At 41.3% G+C, this 26212-nt stretch overlaps 1 protein-coding gene across 1 annotated transcript; it reads right to left on the bottom strand.

Moving 5' to 3' along the window:
- Positions 1-23109: 23109 nt before the first annotated feature.
- LOC147417591 (uncharacterized) lies at positions 23110-24099 on the bottom strand. Its single transcript, XM_086506465.1, has one exon. The coding sequence runs from the start codon at positions 24097-24099 to the stop codon at positions 23110-23112; it is 990 nt and encodes a 329-aa protein (XP_086362591.1).
- Between the last annotated feature and the right edge of the window lie 2113 nt (positions 24100-26212).

Raw genomic sequence — 26212 nt, 5'->3', positions numbered from 1 at the left:
GGGCTGACATTATGTCTCTAAAGTCAGGGTCAGTAGCATACTCATCTATCATAGAGGATAGATCATTGTGAGTAGCTATAGACACCGCATTAACTTTTTGTCGTCGTGAAAGTTCATCGGCAACTTGATTGTGCTTACCAGCTATGTGAGCAATATGGAAATTAAATTGCGAAAGAAAATTTGCTCACCTCATTTGTTTGTCAGAAAGCTTGGTTTGCGTCATGAAATACTTGAGACTTTGGTGGTCGGTTCGTAGGATAAATGGAGTCCCCAATAGGTAGTGCTTCCATGTGTCTAGGGCATGTAGAACAGCTAAAAGCTCTTTCTCATAAATGCCCAAGACTCGTTCATCACTATTGAGCCTTCGGCTCTCATATTCTATGGCATGCCCTTCTTGAAGCAAAACCGCTCCAAGGCAATCACCACACGCATCACATTGGACCTCAAATGGCTTTGAGAGATCCGGAAGCACGAGGACTGGTTGGGAAGTAAGCTTCTCTTTGAGTTTTTCAAAAGCATTTTGCTCCTTAGCAGTCCATACAAACTTAACGTTCTTCTTTGTTAAGTCGTGTAGTGGTCCTGCTACTTGAGAGAATTTTGCTATGAAGCGTCTATAGTATGCACACATACCAATAAATCTTCTTAGCTCATGTAGATTCCTTGGGTTAGGCCATGATTTTATTACCTCTAACTTTGATGGATCCATACGAATACCATCGTGAGAGATAATATGACCTAGATATTGAATCTCTTGAAGGAAGAATTCACTTTTTTTTTGGTTGAGAAAAAGTTTGTTCTCCCTCAAGGCTTGAAAAATCACTTGGATATGTTGCTTATGTTCCTCCAAAGACTTGGAGTAGATGATGATATCATCAAAGAACACTCCAGCGAATTTACGATATGGTCTAAAAATTTTCTCCATAAGACGATTGAAAGTAGCTAGTGCATTAGTCAAGCCAAAAGGCATGACTAGATATTCATAAAGACCAAATGTTGTGCGAAACGCAGTCTTTAGGATATCTTCATCCACTATCCTTATTTGATGATAGCCACTCTTAAGGTCAATCCTACTGAAGTAGGTAGAGCCTTGTAGCTTATCAAACAGATCTTCTACCCGAGGCATGGGAAATCTGTTTTTGATAATGATATGGTTTAGTGCTCGATAGTCCACACACATACGGTATGTACCATCTTTCTTTTGCACTAAAAGGACTAGAGAACAAAAGGGAGAGGAACTAGGCCTCACCATCCCTTTGTCTACCAATTCCTGTACTTGCCTCATAATCTCCTCTTGTTGAGCTTGTGAGACTCGATAAGGAGGTTTGTTAGGCAGTGAGCTTCCTGGAAGGAGCTCAATACGATGGTCATCATCCCCTCATTTTGGAGGTCGGTCCATAGGGATATCATCGATGAACACATCTTGGAATCCTTTTAGAAAAGTAGACAAGTCTAACTCTTCTTGATTCCTATCATTTTCATTTGATGAAACATTATTAGCTTTTAGAGACTCTTTGACATAAATCATGTACGCAGAAACTGAGCTCTTCATTGATTTATCAAAAGAAAGAGGATTTACAAGTGGAATAGTGCGACCACGCTCACTAGCATCTATATACATGTTCTTTCCCCTGTAGGTGAAGTAAATTCTCCTTTCAGGGAACTTCATGTTGGCAGCCATGCGATCAAACCATGGTGCCCATAGGATAACATCCTGATGTTGGAGAGGAGAGATGAAGAAGTCTTCTTTGTCGACATAGCTTTGGACATGAAGCCTCAACTTCCCAATCAAGGGAGTAACGGAGGCTTGTTGTCCCTTGAAAGCTGCATCAGCTGTTACTATATCTCCCATCTCAAAAGCTTGAATGCCCAACTTAGTGGCCAACTCTATTGATATGAAGTTGAGAGTAGAGCATGGGTCAAACAAGATGAAGGCATCATGCTCTCTTACCTTTCCCCGGCCACGCATAGGAAAGTGATGATCCTTTGCAATGATCATCCTCTTTTGGAGCTTTGATGGTGGAAGCCCTAGGAGTCTCATTGCGAGTATTCTTCTTGGGGCAAGAACGATAGCCATGTCCTTGCTCCCCACACTTGAAACACTTATGGTCCTTGCGAAAAGCTTCAAGCTCTTCAGGAGAGAGTTTGTTTTTACCTTTGTAAACTCCCTTCTCCTTGGACCGATTGTTGTTGTTGTTATTGTTGTTGTTGGAAGTGCCTTGGGAATTATTTTGAGCATTGGATTTCCCCTTTGCATCATTTTTATCTTTGTTTTCCATGGGCTTGAGATTACGTCTAGCCCCTTGATGGAAATTGATGCGTGAAGCAACCATGGTGTGGTGGATTACTTCGGTAATAGTACCGGGCCGTTGAGAGTTGATGTATTCGGCCATCTCTTCAGGTAATCCCGCACATAATTGTTGTCTTTGCTCGGCAAAGTCTATCTTTTGAAAGACGGTAGCTTTGAGATGTAAATCCCAAAACTTGTCTACATACTTTTTGATAGACTCATGAGAGAGAAGCTTCAAGTTGCGCCATTCGGTAAGAACTTTATCTTTAGTATCACTTGGAATATATTGCTTCATGATGGAAACTCGTAGAGTTTTCCATGTCTTTGGGGCTTCTCCATTGCCATGAAGGCTAGCCCACCATTGACGAGCTCATTTTTGGAAGTGCATAGCTACATGGCATAGCTTGGAGGACTTAGTGAAGCCCTCGTCCCCAAAGGCCGCATCAAATTGCTGGATGAAGTCCAACACTTTGTCGGTAGCACCGAAGGTGCCATCATAGGTGAGAAAAGAGATACTCTTTCCTCCCTCCTTGAACTTCTTTAGCTTTTGTGACCTTCGCCATGCAGGAAATGATTTGCGATGTCCTCCCCTCTTGTATTCTCTAGGAGAATAGCCATAACTTTCATCGAAAGAGGAGGAAGGTGAAGAAGAAGGAGAAGAGGGTGACCTCTTCCTAGCCCTTTTCTTCCTTTGTTTCCTCTCTTGCCTTTCAGAGTGATGAGGAGAAGGACTATGGGTTTCTCTTTTCCTCTTGGAAGGAGTAGGCGATCGTCTAGACCGCCGTCTTCGTGGAGCCACATCTTCAGAAGAACTTAGACTGTCATTGCTTTCTTTCTCTTTGGATTCCTCCTCTCGAATGGGAGAGAATCTTCTTTTGGGGGTCTCTTCAAGAGGCCTCCTAAGCTCTCTCTCCTCTGGGAGAGGAAGGGAAATTCCATAAGCACGAAGTTGTTGAGTAACTTCGGCTTGAAAAACAGGGTTGCCCATAGCTTGTTGCAACCTAGTGACGAGATAATTCACAAGCATGGGAGCATCATCATTAGCACCTTCATGTGCAAAATCAAAGCTATCAATGTTCATTCTACTCTCTTGATTATTGTCAGCCATGTTAACAAAATCTATGTTTATACTTAGTGTATGCTTTGGCAATACAAAACCTTAGTTGCCACTCCTCTTAGCCTTTGAAAATCGTCTCTTAAGTATCTACACCCACGGCTCAAAGTGGTTAATTATAGAGAGTAGAGGAGTAGGTCTAACATAGCACAGTTGCCAAGGGCTAGCTCCTTTCGGACTTCTTATGGCTCAATAATGGTAAAGCCGTAGGCAAGTCTAAAATGACTCCATTATTAAGTCCAAAGCTCCTGAGGTGTGCACCATCCCCCACATAGTGGGCTTAACAAAACTGATATTAGATCCCAGTTCCACTTACTCTATTATAATTAACAACATCAACCATTTATAGGCTACTTAAGGACCTCTCTTCTTAAGCAAGAAAAGAGAAACCAAATGCTCTGATACCAATGTAATGGAATTTTCCTATTCAATTTGAGAGTAGCGGAATTTAATGAGAGTACTTTCAAGAAATGATTTTGTGAGCATAGCGGGTTGACATAATTGAAGATAGCAACATAATCATAGCAATTAGTTAACTTGGCATAGACAATACTTTTGCAAGAGAGAGAATTTAGAGAACATGACAACAGTTGAGGACCGGATTTATGTGGAGCCGGTCCCCCCTCCAATAGGCATTTGTATTATGATTTCTCCCATAAAGAGAGAATTGTTACAATACATTCTTTGTGTTCCTTGTGACCTAGGTGAAGCAATGAAGATGGAAAACGTCATGCATCATCATCATAGCATAACCTAAACTTGAAGAAAGATTTAACTATACCAAGCCTCAGTCCCAAGACCTCAAACACCTTCGAAGGTGGAGAGAGCTAGCAAGGAATGAGGGTAGGGAAGAGGAAGAAGAAACATTTCCTACGAGAAAGAGCTAGTTCCTCACTTATCATAACTCTTGTGCTAGCATACATAATAGCATAGTAATGAAGAAGAAATAGATGGCAAGCATTGAAGCATGGCTCTTGGATGGATTTTCACTCCATAGCCAAGAGTGTTGGTGTAGGCTCTCAACCTCTACTTGCCTGGAGAAAGAGAGGGAGCTCTTGCACTTTGCATAGTACACAATGAGAGTGTTTGTGAGTGTGTGTGGTTGAGTATACCCCCTAAGCAACCCCCTAGCTTTCTTGGGTCGACCCCCCCTTGTAGCTCATGCTTGAAGCTCATTGGACCCCTCCAGGCCTAGCCAATCACAAGCAGAAGCCATTAAGAGCAACAGAGATAGCCTTGGGACAAGTGTCCCACTTTCCCCTTTGAGAGAGAGGACTTGATAAATGCAAAATCAATTAATTAAATATCCTTTATTATCATTGGACCCCTTGGGTGGCCAACCAATAGGTTTCAGGCACACCATGAGGGCAACATGAGGAGGAACTTGACAAGTGTCCTTGCTGCCTCTTCAAGCTGGGGCTTCCCTTGTGTGTGTGTGTGTGTGTGTGTGTGTGTGTGTGTGTGTGTGTGTGTGTGTGTGTGTGTGTGTGTGTGTGTGTGTGTGTGTGTGTGTGTGTGTGTGTGTGTGTGTGTGTGTTCTCTCTCATCCCCCCCCCTTGTAGGCTTGCCCCCCCTCCTTGTAGGGATCTTTTTGACTTTGGATGAGCAAGCCCCTTAGTCATCAAGCATGACTAAGCACTTGAAGTAGGGGTTGTTCCCACAAGCATCTCAGGCAAGCTTCTCAAGGCACCTCAAGCACCTTAATCATGCACCAAGTCAAGCACCTCAAGCATGGAGCCAGTCAAGCACCTCAAGCATCTTAATCAAGAACCTCAAGCATGACAAGAACCTCAAGCAGGACAAGCACCTCAAGCATGACAAGAACCTCAAGCAGGACAAGCACCTCAAGCACGACAAGCACCTCGAGTTTGGGCTGGGTTCCCACCTCAAGCTCAGCCTAGCTTACCTAAGGTCAAAGGACTTTTACACACATTATTGGAGGTCTTCAATGAAGCTAACCCTAAGGTCTTATGCTCCATTGGTTAGCCTTGCTCTTGATAGACCATCTCCCATTTGGGCCCCTTTACTATTGGCCCCGTGTTGAGATAGATCTATAAGCACATATCTATATCTTAACACTTGTTCCCGTTTATTCTCCCACATTAAGTGATCAATTTAATATGAGAAAATCATTTGGGTTGGTTAGATATTAGATTTTATGACATGGTGCGCATCTCTTACATCTTTCTCAATATCTTGCGGTATGTTCTGGCTAGTAGGCCGATCAATTGGCCCGAAAAAGGGAACTTGGTACCCCATGCTCAGCATCACCCCTGATGGAGGTGGTCTATACGGGCTCTCCAAGGGTTTCGAAATGTAGTGTTGGGGAATCTGTTCCTTCCCAGCACTTCAGGTTGCTCTTGAGATTCTTCTCTTGCTTTTCTATCCCCATGTGCTCTTTCCGCAGCTTGTGCTGACGGCTTTTCTTCAGTATTTTCCTTCCATGGTGGGTGTGGCAATCCGTACACTACCTTGGCCGCTTCTTCTTCTGAATAGCCTCCATTGAGTAGGTCTTGAAAAGTGCATTTGTCTTCTTCCTCCTTATCCTTCCATGGTGTCTGCACCTCTCCCTTCTCTTTTGGTGATCTCTTTGGAGGGGTGATTGAAGTTTGAGGGCTGGGTAAAGGAGAGAGTGGCCTTGGAGAGCTTTCCCACTTTACTTCTTTTCTTCTTGGGCATCTTTTGCTTCAGCAGGTATTTCTTTCAATTTCTTCTTTATGTCCTCCACTTCATCTGAAGTGAAAGGCTCTAGAGATTGTTGCTCTATCACTCTTTTCGACTCTTCATATGCTTTAATATAATGATCAAATTGATCTTCGAGTGGTCGGGATGAGCTGCCCCCGACTCTTGCTGGATTTGGCACCCAGTATTCATCGAAATATCCCTTCAAGGCTCTTTCGGCTCTAAATTGGTCAATTAGCCGTTCTATTCTTGCCGCTTTCTGGCTAGTGGTCTCCTTGGGCTTTTGCTCCTTGGTCATAATTGCCTTGCCTTTCTTTCGTGGAGGTTGTTCCGCTTCCTCCTCATATACTGTTTCTAATCTCCTTCGGAATCTGGTCACAATCTGAATGGGTGGTGCTATAGGTTCCTCTACATCTTTCTCCTCTCTCATCTACTCATTCTGGGATGGGGGTGCAGGCCATTTTCCTCTGGATCCAATGGCTTCGTATGCTATCTTGGTTAAGACCTCTCCCCCGCTGATGTATCTTGGCTTCTCTGTCCCCATTTGCACTATTTGTTCATGCAAATATTGTGCATAGTTTACCGCTTTAGGCACATTTCTTCGGATGGCCTATGTCACTGTCGTGGCAACGGCATGTGGTGGTGCCGTATATTTCTGAGATATTTTGTTGTATAAATGGAAATACTGATTATACAACTTGCAGATTCTGGCTACTCTTGGGTCCACCATGTCTTCCCAGGTCTGATTTGGCTTCTTCTTTTGGTGATAAACTTCTAAAGTTTCTCTTCTTTCCCTGACAAAATTCCCTTCATTGCTCATACTTAGGGCATCTGCTATCACCTGTGGTGTAATCATCACCTCGACTTTTTGGTTGTCCAAGTCGGTGATCACAGCCTTGCCATCCTTCTGAATTGTGCTTGTGAGCTCATAAACTCTTTTTGGATCCACACCTGCTGGCTCCGCAGTGAAGAAATTGTGCAAGTCTACCCTTTCCACCTGAGTTAGAAGAGCTTCTTTGTTTGCATAATCAATGATTTCTCTTGGGTTCATAGGGATATCCACTGTGTTCCCTTGAGGATCTCTGAAAGTGCCTTGGTATATTGAGATCCCTTCATCCTCAAGTGTTCCCTCATCTATCTATGGTTTTGTAGGCTTTAGTGATTCCCGAGGTATGGTGTACGGCTCGGCCTTTGCAATGATGTCCTTCAGGGACATCCTTTTCTTTTTTGCCAGTGATCAGCTTGACTCCATTGATCCTGGTATACTCAAAATGTCAAAGTTAGTGAGCCTGTTAAAATCTGGCATAATATCAGCTTCTTGCATCCATATAACATCAAAATTGAAATACAAGCTATTTAGGGCCTAGGGGTGCTATGCATGTTGTAAAAAGTGTAAATCATACTCAGAAAAATGCGATGAGACTTTATACGCGTATAAAGTCTATGTGAACAGATGGTGGTGATTTTGAATGTGTGCATAGCCCTTGGCTGGTAGGTCACATGTATAGGCCTGGATTCCAATTTGGATGTCATTTGAACAAGTTTTGACCCTTTTTTCTGATTTCAGACTTTTTGTGGGCTTTCTGTTGAATGACAATCATTAAGAGGATTTCTGATGATGAAACTTGGTGGGAATTCCTCTGAGATAGGAGCAAAGACTTTGGTTAAGTGAAGCTTGAGATTGAATGTCAAATTTGGCTTGAGAGACATTATACGCGTATAAAGTCTATGTGATCAAATTTCATCTAATTTGATACCATGGATTGACTTTAGCTAGGCTTACACTCCCTTTGCACCAAAACCTGATTTGGGTGAGACATCAGCTGCTTTAAACCATGAATTTGAGATCTAGTGTTTTGATCCTTGTGATTGGGGTTTGAGATGTCATGAGGCTTTTGAATGTGGTAGAACCTGGGTTCTGAGCTATAACAGTTGTGTTACAACCCTGAATGTGAAAAATGTTGACAACAACTTCAATTTTGCTTCTGTAGTCTTTATACGCGTATAATGTCTAGATGGTCAAAATGAAGCTAAATTTGATATGTGAGGTCCCCATGACATGGTTAGCACTTTGATCATTCCAAATTTGACTTTTGAGGTTTGACATTGAGGCTGGGGTTCAATCTGTGGTTTTGGCATTCTTCTTTTTTTTTCACTCTTTTTTATCCCACTAGTCATAAACTTGTTCAAATTAGTCCAAATTGGATATTTGGCATGTATTCATGATATTGGATAAGATGAAAACAAAAAATGATGAGTTTGGCCTCCAGAAAAAGATGAAGTCATTATACGCGTATAATGTCTACATCTCGATTTTTTCTCTGTTTTCAATGTATTTTGCTGCTGATGCTTTGTATAGTGCTTGGATCAAGTTTGGTTGGATTTGGAGCAAGTTTGTTAGTGTTTCGGCTATAGTTTGAGTTTAGGCCTAAACCTTGCGTTTTTTTTTTTTGCATTAGATGCTCCAACTAGCTCCAAACCCAGTCAAACTTGGTAGGTCCTATGCTTAGAGTATGTAGTATGGTAATATGAATCAATTTGTGATGAACTCTTTGTGAAATTGGCAATGAGTCTTTATACGCGTATAATGACTACTGTTGCAAAAATGTGATTTTTTGAATCCTGACTTGCCTGGTGATTGTGCCCTAAGCCCTAAATACTTGATTTCAACTTTAAAAGTCATTACTTGAGCGTAGAAACTTCCCTTTGCCTTTTCAGTCGTTGAAGTTGTTGCTTGGTCCTTGAGCCATCTTCCCACCATTATTTCTGTTGAATATCAATTTCCTAGCTTGTGGAAGTGAGTAAGAACCTTTTCGTGTGGTTGTTGCCGCATTTGGGTTCTGCAACACCCCTTTTCGCGATTTGTCGCTCTTAAAGCGTCTTTTTGATTGGTGATGATAGATAGACTCTTTTTTGCACTTTTGACTTTAAGCACCGATGGTTGGTGGTATGCCGATGCTACTCGTGAAGTTTCGGGGCATTCGGTCGCTTCGTTTGCCCGTATGAACCAAATGACACTTTGCAAGCTCGAAGTTTTCTTGTATTAAGGCTTTTTTTTTTTGTGATCGGAATTTGGACAAACTTCACAAGCCCTTAGGCTATGCTAAAAGGTATCTCCTTGTGAGATTTCACTGCGTTCTGACAACTTTTTCCCGGATCGGGTTATGGGAGGTCTGAGAAATTAGGGTTTTTCCAACTGGCCTAATCTGGCATTTGGGGTCATAGACATGTTCTTCTACTCTAGGGTTAACCCCCTAACAAGTCTTGTAGCTACCAGGTTGGTGGTTGTCGAGTTATGGCTACTTTTCTCTCTCTTCCCGCATCGCCCTACTGCTGTTTCTGAGAGTTTTTCGCGACAAAGTAAACAATGAACACCACGAGTGCATGGTAGTGAGCTCACCTCTCATATCTAGAGCTGTCTAGTATCCCGTGCGCGTCGCACAAAGCCGTCGAAGGTCGGAGCGCTCTAGGTGGCTGGAGGTCTCTGTCAACTGTGAATAGTAGAAATGAGCTTAAAATGGAGTGAAATTTTCTTATATTGGGGTTCCCCGAACCACTTTTGATGAAATTTGACATGTTCTCCCATCTTCTCGCGAAATGTGGTTTAGACTCGAAAAGTTCCTGATTTGGACTCCGGTTGCCAATTTTTCAAGAAATTTGACGTTTCTGTCAAAATTAGGCCAAAACACGCTTCCGGCTACATCCTCATAATTGCACCTCCATCGTACCATAGGTTGGCCTATAGTTACTGATCATCCCCATATTTTTTTGTTTTTCATTTCGATCGATTTTCACCTGCTTTTTGTATTTTTGAAGTTTTTCTGCTGAAAACTAGCAAAATTAAAAGGAAAATAGCAAATTAAATCCAAAAAATCCCCAAAAATCATAATGAATCACAGTCATCACCTCAAAAATTATATACACTCACATGTGATTTTTATGGCCGGATTGCTCCATTTTGCCCAAAAAATGGCTATTTTCACTTATATACACACACGTAGGGGCTTTGGCGTTTGGCCCCATATACCTATAGATACATGCTGTATAAGGGCATATATACTTGGGTTGGTCCAGAAAATTTTACAATCAAATAACAACCCTTAAAATAGTCAAAAATGATGCCGTTTTTTTGCTCTTTTCACATTCATTGGGTCCGCATTGAGAATGCCTCCCCCCTTCCTAATCGGAGTCCTCCCGGACGACAAGGTATCTCCTCGGAGTATGTGCCGTGAATGGGTGAAAAAAGTTGTGCTAATGCTCAACCGTGTAATGTAGCCCTACCTGATGCATACTTAGTCAATGCATGGGAAAATTAATGTAGTGCTAGAGGAGGGTATAAGCAAGATGCTTATTGGCATTTTCTGTCGAGGTTTCCTGTTTTCTTTGCAAGTAACAGCTGTAACTGTACTGCTCTCTATTTAATTGTCTGTTTTGGCACCGGCAATTGCTTTGCCGCTACTGTTGATATAGCCGTAGCTGTTTCTATGGAAAGGATTGGCTTGACGGGAATGGCCGTGGACCGCGTAATTCCTTTGCTTTCCATTGGTAGCTTGTTTTTGCATGTTTTTGTATATGTTTTGCTACTTCCGTTGTTACCATTGTTTTGTTACGGATTAGCATCCACATAAGTCGGTTGCCCTTTTTCAAATGCAGTTGTCCGCCTTTCGTTCTTTCTTGTACTGAAGGGAGTTCCTGTTTCTTTTGTTTGGGTATCCAAATGCTAGTGACATTTGACTTATTACTGAGCATTTTCTTTGGGATCCATATCTGTTTTATCCCCTTGGTTTTTGGTTGAACTGTACGCTTCTTCTTTTGTTGACTTCTTCTGTTGTATTGTCATAGGTCTGCCATGTCACCTCTATCCTTCCGCACCCATAGTTGTTTATCGCGTGTTGCTAACCTTGATCTTGGCACTGTGGTCGGTGTTGCTTTATGCTTGTAGTGAACATGGTTGGCAGTTCCCTGTTTGTTTGCCATGGGTACCATGTTGTTCTTTGGTGGCATTCTTGCTTTTGGCTCTTTTTTTTGTGTTTGCATTGCTGGCAGCAGATTATTCCTGTATTGCTGAGCAAAGGTTGTTACCTGTTGTTCTTGTGCATGCTGAATTTTGACTGCATTCTCATTCCAATCTATCTGCACATTGTACTCCTTTTGCCAAGGTTGTCCCAACAGCATTTGGTGTTGTGTGCTCTCATCCTCGACCACATAAAACTTGTGTGGGTAAATATATTGGTGTACTTGTACATGCAATATAATCCAGCCCATTGTTGTCAACGAGTGTGATGTAATACTTTCCAGCACTTAAGGAGTAGGGTGAAGCTTTTCTTCAAGCTGTAGTTGGTTATATAATTTGTAAGAAATCAGATTGGCTTGAGCTTCTGAATCAAGTAATGCATGTTCTAGAATCAGCAGGTATTCACTTTCACTTGCATAGATTCTAAGTTGATTGTCTTTTCCTCGTTTATAAAGCTGATTTTCAATCAATTGAAAGTCACGAGCTTCCAGCTCTATAGCCCTTTTTCGTGCTCTTGTGATGTTCTCAGGAAACGTCCTGGTGGTTAGGAAATCAATGATATATTGACTCCATGTAGGTGCAATGTTTACCTGAAACAATGTCGCGTGATCTACTAGTCGTTTGGCACTACATATAGTACAGTTGGTAACATAAGAATGTGTGTCCGCATACATAGTTGGCCAATATACCCCTAACTGTTTCAGTCTCTGGTGTGTTTTCATTGTTGAACAATGAAATGCACAATCCTGGACATGTGCTTCTTCAAGGTAGCACTCGAATTCTTTCGGATTTATACATAATCATAGGATTTGGTCTGATCCTAGATGATACAGCCGTCCTGCAATCAACTGGAAGTTTTTTGTTTGTCAAATTGTTTGTTGTTTGGATCTGTATTTGGCATTATCAAACCTACCTCCAAAGGAAAGAATTCTAACAATTTCCTGAGACCATTTAGGTATCATTTCAATATTGAAAAGATAGGCGTCAGGTATGTCATCATCGACTCCTTCAGGAGCTTCTCCGTTTTGTAGTCTTGAAAGATGATCCGCTCGTAGATGTGTTTTCCGTTTCTTTACTACTACTGTGAAATCAAACTCCAGCAATATAATAAACCATCGTACAATTCTCCCCGTATTGCATGGTTTATTAACCAGATACAAAAGAGCCTAGTGATCTGTGAAGAACACAAATTTGTTTGCAAGGAGATAATGCCGAAATTTCTTTACAGCATATACTCGGGGGATTCACTCTATATACAAGACGGGACGCCACCTGCGAGCGGACAACTTTGATAAAACCTCTATATACGAATCATACTAGAGAATATGACCCCCCTTTCTACACTTATACGACAATCAGTGCAAAAAACTACCATACCCCTATCTTACATATAAAATTTAGGTCTCACATGATCTAATTGAGTAAAACTAGTCAAAGAGCATGTAGCATAGTGACTAGCAACGTACTAAGGAACCACTTCTATTGATAGCTAGAGGTACCCTCAATCTGTCTTTGTTTTACTTTCAAACTATATGCCCGTTCAACCTACACTCTAGCTACTCGTCCAATTTTGATGCATCTAAATTGGTTATAAAGTTGTGCTAGGTTCTCCGTGTAAATTTGTATCTATACAAACTCTTTATAGCTTTCATCCCTCAACAAATGAACTATAATCACAAAACAAGCAATTGATACAAAGCCATGTTAGTTCTTGCATGTATCTTTGTAGCTATTGACACAAGTTCGAGGGAAGACTCTTTTGGGAAGCCATGATTTTGAAACACAAAAAATTCCTCTCATTTCTCCCTTTTCTCACCCCCCCATAAATATGATACCCCCTCCCTTATTTTTAAGCTTGGGATATAAATTATTGGGGGCCTGTCCCTAACTTATATTCTTATGTAACTTGTTAAAAAAAACCCCTCCCTTGCACTTACGTGGTGCGGTAAGGTTTCCATGGTGAATCCCCCGGGAGCATATATCATTCCTAATCCCTCTCTTTCAGTGGTCGTATAGTTCTTTTCAGCACTATTTAGCTGTCGGCTTGCATAACAAACTGAGAAATCCATTGTTATATCTCCTGGTTGAGCCAGAATACTCCCGATTGCATATGCAGAAGCATCAATGTGAACATGGAAAATCTTTTCCCAATCTGGTGCCTTAAGTACAGGTACTGATGTAAGGTTTTCCTTCAGCTTTTGGAATGAAGTTTCACACTCCTCGGTCCAATCAAAATTGACTAGCAAACGATATAGAGGTTGTGCAATGACTGCATACATGTATATGAATCTTCGATAATATCCGTAGTGTCCCATGAAGGATTTCACTTGTTTCGCATTAGTAGGCCTTGGTAGGTCTACAATGACTTTGAATTTGTCTAAGTCAGTGGTTATGCCATTTCTTGAGACAATGTGTCCTAAGATGCGGCCTTGTTTAACCATGAATATGCACTTTTCAGGGTTAAGACAGATTCGATATGTCCTGCATTTTTCAAAGACCTTTTGCAAATGGTCAATATGTTCCTCTCGTAGAAGAGAGTGTACACAAAGATCATCCATGTATATTTCTAAGAATATTCTCAGATATTCTTTGAATGCGTGCGTCATTAACCTTCGGAAGGTAGCTGGGACATTAGTTAAGCCAAACGGCATTACTCGATACGCATAAATTCTCCATTCGGTGGCAAAAGCTGTTTTGTGCTGATCCTCCCCTGCAATTGCCAGTTGGTTGTATCCTGAAAACCCATCCAGGAAGGAATAAGCCCGTTTCTCGGCCACCCGCTCAAGTACATGCTCCGTGATTGGCAAGGGATAATTATCCCTTATGGTGGCTGCATTTACCTTTTTAAGGTTTACACATACTCGTAGTTTTCCATTCTTTTTGGGGACTACCACAATAGGTGACACCCAATCTGTATGTTCGATCTTATAGATGAATTCAGCTTCCATCAGCTTGTCAATCTCCTCTTTGATTTGTTTAGCGAATGTGTCATTATATGTATAAGGACGTTGTTTGCTGGGTTTGGCATCCGATTTCAAAGGAATGTATCTTGGCATATCGATGGATCAACTCCTTTGAGGTCTTTATAGGACCATGCAAACACATCGTTATATTTCTTGAGAAGTTTTGTTAGCCATTCCTCTTCTTCAGGCCCTAAATCATTTGCTATATAGACCGGCTGAGGCTTTTCGCCTATTTCCGCGAGGTCTATCTTTTTTGCATTTTCAGGCCCATCGTAAGATTCTTGGTTTGTTCTTTCCCTAACTGGTGGTGTCATAATGATTTTTCTGTCCTGGATGGTACATTTACAATAGTGTGATGGTACATTCATGTTTCCCTTTTCTGACTCCCCTTTTCCATCACTATCTTCCTCACTAGTCCATTCCTCACGTAAAGACCATTGCAGTTCTTTGTATTTCTGTTTACGCTCCAGTTTGGTCCACTCTTGGTCTTTTGTTGTTTCTTTTTTTTATTTTTGAGATTTTGTTTGTGTTTTAGCTTTTCGTACCTGTTTTAATTCCTCTCGAGTTCTTTCCCTTCGTTCTTTTGAGAATCTTCCTGATATTTGATCTTTTACACAATGGTCTGCTTTTACAAGCATCAAATAGTGAGTTTTACCTTTTATCATGGGCATCAGGTTTTCTCTTGCTTTATTTCCTGGTCATTTCCTCCTATAGAGTTCCTGGCGTCTAGGGTGCCGATTAGCAAAATCATAAAACTTGATATTATCTGTTTCCTCCCCACGCTCACTTGAGTTTCCTGAACATTCATTTTCTGCATCATTGTTTACTTCCAGATGCTCAGAGGAGTTATAAAACTCTTCTTCTCCGGGTGGTTCTATCATCTCATCTTCTCCTGGTCTAACGTTTACCATGTATTAGGGTAGCACATCATAGCCATCTTTATCGCAAAATTTTTTCGTTGGACTATCTGTAATGGTACAGACATCCAATGTTGCTAGTATGTGTTCCCATTCTAGAGGTTCCAAGGCATCTTCCGGGAAAGGTTCAGAAATATACTCCTTGTCCTCAATCGCTCTTTCTAAGACGCATTCCTCCTTTCTTAAGCTTCCACAATGCGAAGCTCCACACATCCATAGCTCCTTTTTTTGCCCTAACCATGTTGGGAGTTCCGATCCTGCAACTGTAGCTGAATCAAACTCTTCCACAGGTGTTTGGTTTACATCCTTGTAACTATGGTCTTTCAGATGTATTTTAGTTGTTGTCTCGCCATGTCTGAGGTATATATGGTCATAACCCAAATCTTGTACCATTTTCAATTGTCGCATGAATGGTCATCCCAATATGATCTCATAATTGTTCTTTTTGTTGAAATCAACTATTGCAAATGTATGCTCATACTCGATCCCGCACAAAGTGACAATCACTTTTTCTAAGAGTCCTAGAGGCTTCTCCATGAACCCGTCTGCCAATTCCAATTTCATTCTCGTAGCTCTTAAAGATGGTTTTTCCCATTTTTTCCAGATTTCCTTGGTGGCGATAGCAACTCCCGCTCCACTTTCAAGAATAGCTTTCGAAACTACTCTTTGGAATTCTACTAGTAGCGTGGTGTTTCCATCTTCTCCCTCGCAATACCCTCCAATCTTGTTTAATGGTAGTGGCCTGCTGTTTAGTTGAGGCCTGTCCAACTCTTTGATCCCTTCTTGAAGCTTTGATGCGGGGTCTTTCACTCCAAATTTTTCTAGGCATTTTCCTACGGTAGTCCACATATTTGGTCGTAATCTTAGGAGTTCAGCTAATGTGATTGTGCATGTCACAGGGGTGGACAATAACTCAATCAACCCTTGCGAATCCATCACTCTGTTGGAAGAAAGTCTTTGAGATAGGATTGCTCTCACCTCTGACTTAGCTTCATATTCCCCTAGGTAGGAGGGTAGAGTTTTTAACGAGTCAGGTTGGCTGTGTCCCGAGCTCATTGATCCTTGGTCTCCCCCTTGTGAATGTATCTCAAAGTTCATTTTTGACCTTGCCTCAAATTCTTCAATAGGAGGTAAGATTACATTCTTTACTTTTTCCGTGTTGTTCATGTGGTTACTTATCCTATTAGCCTCGTTAACCTCACGGATTTGCTTCCACAGATCGTCTAGACCGTTGCAATCCTTACCCATTTCTGCCAATGTTTTAGGCTGGAACCCGTCACTTGCCTCATCTGTTGTATTTGACACTATGATAGGCTCTTCTCTGGACTCATAGGCTCTGGTGAGTCTTTCCCTTATTTCTACATGTTTTTCTAAAGTTGGTTGGATAGGGGTTGGAGGTGGTACTTCATGCCACATTGCAGGTTTACCTAGCGGGTCTTCCATCAATGATTGAGTTGTTTCAATCATCCTTTTACACATTTCCAACCTGTGTTTTTCTATTTCAGCATATGGATAAGTCATCCACCTTTGCTCCTGGGTTTGGTTTATTTTGAGTCTAGCTTCATAAGCTTTTAGAAGCGCATCCAACTGCTCATTTACCTTGTCTGCCAGTACAGATCCTCCTGATCCCGCACTTTGTGGTTCCTTTAATTCCTTTGGCTCTATGTTTGCCGCCGTGTGTGAGCTTAAACTAGTTAGATCCTTTAATCACTCCAACCTCTCCTTTGTGTGCTTCAGCTCCTCCGCTAGGGCGGTTTGCTCTCGTTCCTTCCCAGCTTTCATACAAGCCTTTCTAGCTTTCCAAGTGCTTCGTTGATTTTTTGTTTCTGAACTAGGGGCATCGGTTTTTGGCTCTTCAACTATGGGTTCGTCTGTCCTTTTCTGCGCTTGTGCCCTTGTAACTACCTGAATGGGTATTACCGTTTCATTGTCTGACCCCCCACTGGAAGGTACTGTTTCTAGCAAGTTCAAGGTGGTTTTTGCTCCTTTGTTCGGGTTTTTAGGGAAATATGGAATCAAATGAGTAACGCCACATTTGATGCAATATGCGTTGACTCTGATGATTTAATCATGAGGACAGTCTCTCAGCCAATGGTCTCCGCCACACTTGTAGCACGGTCCCTTGGGCTGTTGAGGTGCTCCTTGTGCCCCTCTTTGTTGGTAAGCATGTCTCTGTCCGCCCATGCCCCCATTGGATATGAACATCAATGTTCGTTCATCCAAACTATATCTTCCCTCTCCTGCAGCCTATGCAGCTGTTGGTGGTCCCATACTTCCAATCATGCTCCAAGGTTCTGGCATTTTAGGTTCTTCAGGTGGATAATAGATAGGATTTGCTATATATCCACTCGGTTCCTCGTAATATGCATGCATAGGCACCAAAGCCTTCTCCTATGACCCTTCTATTGTTGGTGTGTACCTTATGCCGCGACTGGTCGTAAACCTGGTAGGGGTGGTTGTTGTCCCAACACCGGTTGTGGTCTTTCTACACCTACAGGTCCTTGTAGGTTTCCTGCTTGATACCTAGGCATTGGTGGAACTTGAGGAGAAGCTACCAGAGCTTGGGGGGCGTAAGGTCTCTCTCTCACATACCCCTTGTTATAATAACATTCCTCTGTCCCATGGTTTGTCCATTTTTGTTCATTAGCACACCACTTGGGTTGTTTCGCCTGGGGTTTGGCGTACAAGTTAATCTTTTTTAGCACTTCATCTACAAGCAGCTCTTGGTTTGCAGCCGTTTCTTCCTTCGGTGCTGTCTTAGAAGACTCGCTTCCACTCTGTTGTGAAGATGAATCGTCGTCAAGGTCCTTGAACTCCCCCTCTTTGTAGACCGCACAATTGTCCACAAGGTAAAGAGCCTCCTTGGTCAATTCATTTAAAGTTGTGCTCCTCTTCATATGTAAGTCTTTCTGGAGATCCGCATTCCTTAGTCCTTGAATGAATATCAGCATGAGTCTGGACTGAGTTGGCAGTTCTTCAACAGGACAGAACTTAACATATCTTTTTAGTCTTAAGGCTGCCTTTCGTACAGATTCCCCATCTTTCTGTTTGAATTTATGGATTTGTGAGATGGTATTATGAGTTATCCCTCTTTGTGAGAATTCCTCAATAAACTCATCAAACACTTCCTCCATAGACTCAAAGTCTCTACGCTCTACAGAGTCAAACCAAGTAGCAGCATCATCCTCTATGGTTAGTCCAAATCCTGCAAATTGGGTAGGGAAATCTAACACCTCTTCAGCTCTAATTACACGCACAAAGGCTGCTACATGATCTCTTGGATCGCTGCTTCCTGTGTATTTCTTGTTTACCCATTTTTGGACTTGAGAAGGCCTAATTCTCCGATGGTCTACAAACCTCATCATTGGATCTCCTCGTCCTAATTGATATGCCTCCTCAGGTCTTCTGTAATAGGCTGGTTCCTCTCCTAGTGGTGCTCCTAATCCGTAATTTCTAACAGTTCTCGCCAGAGATGGTTCATCTCTTCAAACTCGTTCTATGCGTGGCCCTCCAGTCTCTGTTGACCCTTGAGTCCTTGGCTTACTCTCTCCTTGATACCTTGAATAGAGTGGTGGTTCTTGCAAATCCCTTAGCCCTCGTGCGGCTTGATAACCATCTCGGTTTCGCTCTTGCTCCATTGTTGCACTCTGTCGAAGCCATGCCTGCAATGATGGCTGATTTTCCGGTTGGTTTTGGTTGTTGAATGTCTGCGGCCTCACATACAACAATGGTTGATTTTCCGGTTGGTTTTGGTTGTTGAATGTGGGAGCAAAAAATTGCATTTTTCCACCACAATTTGATGCTGAGAAGATGGTTGACAATATGCTCTTGGAGGAGCTACTGCCATACTTGTTTCATCTTGATGAGAGAAGGGATGTGCATGATTTAATTGCTTCTATTCATTATGGACAACCTATAGTGACAAATGATAGTGAATACAAACAAATCATGGAGTATTTGAAGCAGAAAAATGATGTTTGGTCAGCTAAGGTGTTCTTTACAAGAAGAATACCACCTGCAAAAGGTGACAGAGGTGAAACTATCATTGAAGACACAAGTGACACAAGCCACCGCAATGAAATGAGAAGAGCCAAATACAAGAGATATTGGCAAAGGAGCGTACACCCATTGAAAGCATGAAGGCATCACAATTGACCACTTTAGCTAAGCAATTGGGTTGTAACACAAAAGGAGTTTTGAAGGCAGCCACAGCAAAGGCTTACATAAATAAGGTGAAATCTGAGAGCAATCTTCTAAGGCTGGATAGAAAACAATCCTAAGGTACTAGTGACATGTCATATATTCTTGATACACATGCTTGAACACTCATGTGCATGGTATCTAACAAATCTTTCTTTTTATTCCTTCCTGCAGGATATTACTAGATGGAGCTCAATCAATAGAGATTTTGATATTTTTGCTCACAATAATGAAGCAATCACCTACATTTTTGTTTATCAATTTCTTGAGAGATTTTCTTTTAATTTGTAATCATCATATGAAATGAAAAGTATCCTTCTTATTAAAATTGCTGATCTTTTTCTTGCTCAAAATTTTCAATTGTGATTTATAGTTTTGTTAGCATTAGATTGTGCTTTTTTAGTTTGAAAAAAACTATCAAAGATCCAAGTCTTTTTGGCTTTACTTAACTTATTAATTGTGAAAGATCCAAGTCTTTTTGCTTTACTTAAGCTATTGATTGTCTATGTAATAGTCCTTAAAACAATATCGGATGGCTTTCTTCCTCCCATGTCTCACATTGGTGTTTAGGTAAGACAAGTGGTGACCTTGAAAGTATGGTCTCATATCTCGATCAAGTGAAGAGACATGAAGCTTAAACTCCATCGAGACAAAGATACTAGAGTGCCAAATTGCAGTCTAGTTTAAGTGAAAATCCATTTGAGCTAAGGTAAAACTTATAGTGCCTCATTTTTCTAAGATTCTACCCCATCAAGGAAGTTAGAATCCAGCACAAACCAATTAAGACTCTTTTGGAGCTTAGATAGGACAATTCGTGGAACTTAAGAAACTTATTATTGAGTTAGAGTCTAGTTTAGATAAGCAAAAGATATTCAAACCAGCACTTGACTTTCTTACTATTCAATATTCAAAGTCCCTTGAAGCTAACACATTACTACCTACTTGTAACCTAACTAATGAGTAAGTATATAGATCTAAGCAAGTATATATCATGAGTCTTCAAACTAATAAACCAAGGGAAAAGAGTAGCAAGGTCCACTACTTGTCCAAGCTCAGCTCTAGACGACATAGAAAGATGCTAGTTCTACTAATTGTCTAATTATAGGCATAGAGAAATGATAGAAGGTTGACCACTTGTCCAACCTATCATCTCTAGTAAGATGGGAGGTTTGGCCTTAAGATTCACCATGTAACCAACCTATACGTCATTGTATTATGAAGAGTAGAAAAGCAAATCTCCACCACTTGTCCAAGCTAGTTCTAAAATCCACAGGGAGATAAGCAAGCTCCACCATTTGTCCAAGCTCTCTAAAAACATGAAAAACCTCAGCTATGTTGTACAGTAGGTCATCTAATGATCCCAGTAATCCACCAACCAAAACTTTGGTTCGTAGTTCCCATAACACCTCAGGGGAAAACCATTTTGGTCACCCATGAAGTGGAGACCGTCTTCGACCCTCTTCCACCTACTACTTAATTTGGAGGAAAGGGAGACAAAGGGGAGAGAGAGAGAGAGAGAGAGAGAGAGAGAGAGAGAGAGAGAGAGATCAATGATTCCCATAGTCACAAGTCTTAACGAGGATGATTGCCATGATGATGACAATGATAAGATAGAGGATGACGAATTCAAAGATGATGAAGCCAACACATCCACAAATGACAATTCTATTTATCTCCTTAATGATTTAGGAGCCATGGGCTTAGAATTGGATGACTCTTCTTGTAGAGATCTTTTGGAAGATGATTCATAAACATTTTGTATGCTTTAAGTTAAAAAACGTTTTGTTGTGTCGTTCATTCATCTCTCTCTTCCCACCTTTTTCTCTGTCTAATTTTGTGAAGAATTGTAGATTAAGTTAATCAATTGGGAGTGATTAAATTAATCGATAACAAATATCTATAATCTTTTAGAAAAATTAAGTGGAGCTAGCATTTTGTGTTGTGCGCAGTGCGAGAATGCTCTGAAGAAGAGCTTCAAGAAACTATCATAGGTGTTATCATCTTGTAAAATGTGGGCACACTTCACTCTATCATCCCCATGCCTCGACAAAAGATGTCGTCCATGTTTGGCTTCAATGACGTTGTTGCAAGATAATGCTTCAAGAAACTAACATAGGTGATACCATTTGATAAAATGTGGGCACACTTCACTTTATCATCCCCATGCCTCGATAGAAGATGTCATCCATGTTTAGCTTCTCATCTCTGGCAGTGCTTACTTTACATGGAGGCACGTGCATAACTTTAGGATGGGCTAGGCTCTTTGTAGTTCCATGTTTATCCACGTAGATATTGTTTCATGTTTTAATATCATTGTCTGAAAGTTTATATAATTTTTTTTTTAAAGTCCACAAGCAAAACAGGGGGAACACCAAAATTTGAATGTTAAAGCACCTAGTCTGGGTTTGGTAATACACGCAATAATAATAGCGGCAATAGAAAATGCGATAATAAAAATGGATATAGCCGCGGTAATATTTGAAATACAAACATCCCATCCCCCCCCCCCCCCCCCCCCCCCGGTCTCTCTTCCTTGCTCAGCCCATTTTGGACTCTCTCTCTCTCTCTCTCTCTCTCTCTCTCTCTCTCTCTCTCCAAAATGCGATAAATGAGTGCGGTAAACGGTTTAAGATTTTCATAGTGCATACAAAAAGACAAGGTAGCTATACTTCAAAAATATTTACTTGATAGCTATAAGAAAATTTTCATTGTTCTACAAGAGAAAGAACCTTCACCGTCCTTACAGGAGGTCCTTGATTCTTTATAAGGAGAAAAGAAATCAAAGAAGTTTGGAGGACTATGAGTTTTTATGAAATGAAACTCTTGAAGAGTCTTTGTCAAATCAAGCAACAAGAACCAATTTAGCAACATCATCCACCCACACAAGAAAATGTTTTGAAATGTGGAAAAATTAGTGGTCTAGCTAAAGTTTGTTTCGCAAGCAAATGTTGTACTCATTGTGAAAGAATAAGCCTTGACTTGGCCCTTGTTTTTAAAAGCTTTGTTCCTTTGAGGAGAGATATGTAGAGTTGTACAATGTTTTCAATTGGCAAAGTGAAGGCAAGCCTTCATGTCACTGGGTATGTTTATTGAGCTTCAAGCCAAAAATGTATGTTTAAAGCTCAACATTCTAGTTGTTGCCACAAAGGAGTCTCACAATGGCATGTGCTTGAGGCCCAACACAATATATTATTCAATCCCCCAACGTCAAACAAATGTTCCTCAAGGATTATAAATAAATCCATATAACTATTTGTTCCTCAAGGATTACAACTAAATCCATATAACTATTTTTTTGGCTAAAACATGTCTCATGCCATCTTTTGATAGATATTGAACTTGGTAACACACTTGATTGTGGATTAAGATGCTTTCTTTACATTTATGCATAGGATCACATCTTATATCATCACGAGAAGTTTTGGATAGATTCTCACAATAATTCCCACATTGTGACTTACCTCAACATCATGAGCTTCTGCTCAGGAGGCACCGCATACCTAGCTAGGTATGCGGTGTCTCCCGAGCAGAAGCTCATGATGTTGAGGTAAGTATGAAAAACACTGAAAAAGACTCCATTTTCCTACATGAGAAAAATTATAAATCTTCTTGTGCATTGTGGAACAATCTTCACAATGATGATTACATTCTCCACTTCAACTAGAACCACATAGATCTACAAGTTGGCTTCTAGCATTGGTAGGACCAAGCTTGACCAATTATCAAAATGTGGGAGCTGATCATTCCTCATAAGGTAGAAAGGACTTCTTGGCATATAATTAACATATGAGCTCTTGCATTGAGTTATCAGTGGTGTTGGTCTTCCAATTCCTAGTGAATTGGCCACATGTGCAAACTTGAAGGCCATATGGAAGGCATCAACTTGGAGTGCCTAAATTAAGGTTGCGGTTGCTACATGAATGCCAAGAAATTTACTGAAAAAAGGAGCAATCCTCAAAATTTATTGTATTGTCCCCCTCTAGTAAATATCTTTCTAGCTCCCTGGTCGTCATGTCTTGCACATCCACTACATTTTTAGCAGGAGAGGGAAGCTCCTGATCCACATCCACATTAATTATGCCTTCATGGCTCATGATGTCGAAGTAGGCATTTTCTTTGCTTGCAAAGGAGGGCTCTAAGTGACCTTCAACAATATTAATGTATGGTCGAACACTAGGGTTGCTCTCAACTTCAGTACCGTTTCCACTTCCTTGCATCGAGAAGCTGTTTTCAGATGTATATTGTAGAGCTGATCCAATATTGGTCACATCAACTATACCCTCCCTATAATTGCCACCGCACGAAGAATTTGCACGCAATAATGCAGATGGGTCTCTCCCACTACTATCAAGACAAGACTTAGTATTTGTACTATCAAGACAAGATTTATTGCTACAGAAAATTGAAGAAAAGCCAGCGCCTCTTATACATTTTGTTTCCTCCTCCTGGATTAAGGCCCCCGCACGGCCGCTCAATGCTTGCATTAACAGTGAAGTATTTGCCTTGTACGTCATGTCTAGGTCACCCTCAGGTTGCTGATTATTGATCATAGTGCTGGGTGAAGTTCTACTTAGAATTTGAAGGCAGGAGAAGATCATTTGAAGGGAGGACTTCAAGCTTTGGGCTATGGTGGAGCCACAAAAATGGGCGGGGGAAGATGATGATGATGTAGAGGTGGTGTTGTGGGCTGCTGGTGCGGAAATATTGATGATGCCAGGGAAAAGACTGGGCAAGAGGAGGGAGTGATCGAGGGGGGCGGCGCAACCCAGACTTGTGAACCGGTGGACGATTGCTTTAAAGTGGGACTTGTCTTGTGCGGTAAGAAGGGTGATAGGAGGCCTGGGCTTGGCTCTCGATCGCCGCCGCCGCTGCTTCGCTTTGCTGGTAATGTTTGCCTGATATGGGCTGCTCTCAGCCACCATATTGGAAGCTGGTGCAGCTGCGGAGGAATTAGTGCTGGTGCATGCCCGCTTCAATATACAAGCGGGTGATCGTTTCTCTGTGCAGGGGATATCGATTAGCTGCTTGTGTGCACAGAGAGAGAGAGACAGAGAGAGATCTCACGAGTCAGAACCCCATGCACCACCTTGCAGCCGTAGCTGCAGCTGCAGATGCAGATACCTTAAACCAAGATAAGTTTTTCGAGACTTTAAAAAATGGCTGCGAATGACCGAGTCCATCTCTCTGCTGATCAGCTGACGACCTCTCAGGAGGATGCCCTTGGTTTCAGTCCCAGCCAAGAGGGATATTCTTATTATCTTTGCGGACAAGACACTTTGCCATAAGTCAAGAAAGTGGCCAAAATTTACCATAGTCACTGTTTTCTTGCAGACTGTTACATTTACTCCCAGAGCGGCCTCTTGCCACTCCAATTCAGCACGATGGCGCAGTTTTGAATGCCACAGCGCCGGGAGTTGAACTCTTGGCGTCCTCTCAGTGACTCTGACCCAGTCGACGTTCAAGTTCTTGTCAGCCGACTCATTCGATAGCACATCATTGTCCCCCAATTTCCGCCCACACTGAACAGCCCCAAAGTCTGTGTTAGCAGGTTCAACTATTTTGAGTAGCCACGACTTTAGTGAAACTTGTCGCTGCACTCGCTAGAAAAGTCAAGGACACATGTTCATTGTTGATTGGACCCAGGCAGGCAGTGTTCGAGCCTACAAATCATTTTCTCAAACACGCAAAATTCCTTTCCTTCAATTTGCCAAGGAAAAATTTGCACGATATTATGCTGAGACACAGTTTTTCCGAACACTTGAGTCTCGACCTACTTGTGCCCTAAATCTTGTATGCTTAAAATATCTCTTTCGACCTCAATCTTAATCGACATGTCACAAGTTTGCAGGCTGGATTTCTTCATTCCCATGTGTGCAAGGATTTCTTCATTCCAAGGTTTCATAAACACAAATATGTGATAGAAGAAACAAACAAATGCATTGATAGATGCATGCATATGCATATTCCCACCATATTCATTCTCTCTTTCTCTTCATGCATATGCATGAAGTACACCCATACTTTTCCTTTATGATCACCTATGCAGGTAACATAAAATGCACGGTTTCTTTGAAAAGCATACCTGAAATCGAAATCTTTACAAGCATGTAACTATCATCTGAAAGTTTTAAACACTTCAAATTTTCTCCTTCATGAAGTACACCCTTTTATGATCAGCAATGAAGGCATCATAAAATGCAAGGTTTCTTTGAAAAGCATCTAAAATCAACTACTGCATGCATAGTCTAAAATTGCAAAAGTCTTTAAATGATGTTCCAAGAAAGTGTTCACAGTGTGTTATCAATTATTGCGAGGTATATCTTCTATAATATAGTTCTCATGAGCACGCGGTTTGCAACACAATGCCGACTTTGTGTGTTTGGCATATATGAAGCGTTTTCAACAAAATATTGGCAACATGTTTCCTGCAACAAGTTGCAACTTGGGTCTATGTCAAGGGGGTGGAGCAAAAACGAAACCACACATGAGGACAAAATCAATTTCAAAAAGTGAGCCTCATTTAACACAATTGCTACAAAATATGACTAGTGCAAGGCTCAAAGAAAAGAGTATTTGAAATTATACTATAAATCCTATTTAAATTTTGTTGAAGCTTAATGGTATTTTGACAAATATAAGATCGAAGTGTGCTACAAGCATATTAGCCACAAAATATATCTTTAAAAATTCATGTGTCCCAAGGGGCCATAGCTTTAAACGATACATTTTGGTAAAAGATTCATGAGCTACTAAGCATTGGACCGACCAAAATACCTTTTAATAGCATGTCACAAATGTGGAGCAAACATGATGGCTCCATATTCTCCTCCGCCACTTGCAAAGAGCACACATTTTTGGACAATGTGTAGACAGGCTCCTCCTCTCCATTTGCATAGAATCTGGATCAACTAATCTACACCGATGTCAGTGTTCACTTTGGCATCATTTTATTGTACTTGTCTCGTTCTGGGTGAAAACATGAGTGAGTGGACAAAAAAGTTGTGTCTAGGACATAGCTGTCTTTGGAACTATTTG

Source organism: Adiantum capillus-veneris, chromosome 30, assembly GCF_014529385.1.
Source record: "Adiantum capillus-veneris isolate H3 chromosome 30, ASM1452938v2, whole genome shotgun sequence".
Classification (NCBI taxonomy): Eukaryota; Viridiplantae; Streptophyta; class Polypodiopsida; order Polypodiales; family Pteridaceae; genus Adiantum; species Adiantum capillus-veneris.
Note: the sequence above shows the minus strand (reverse complement) of the source record. Positions and strands in the feature narration are given on the sequence as shown.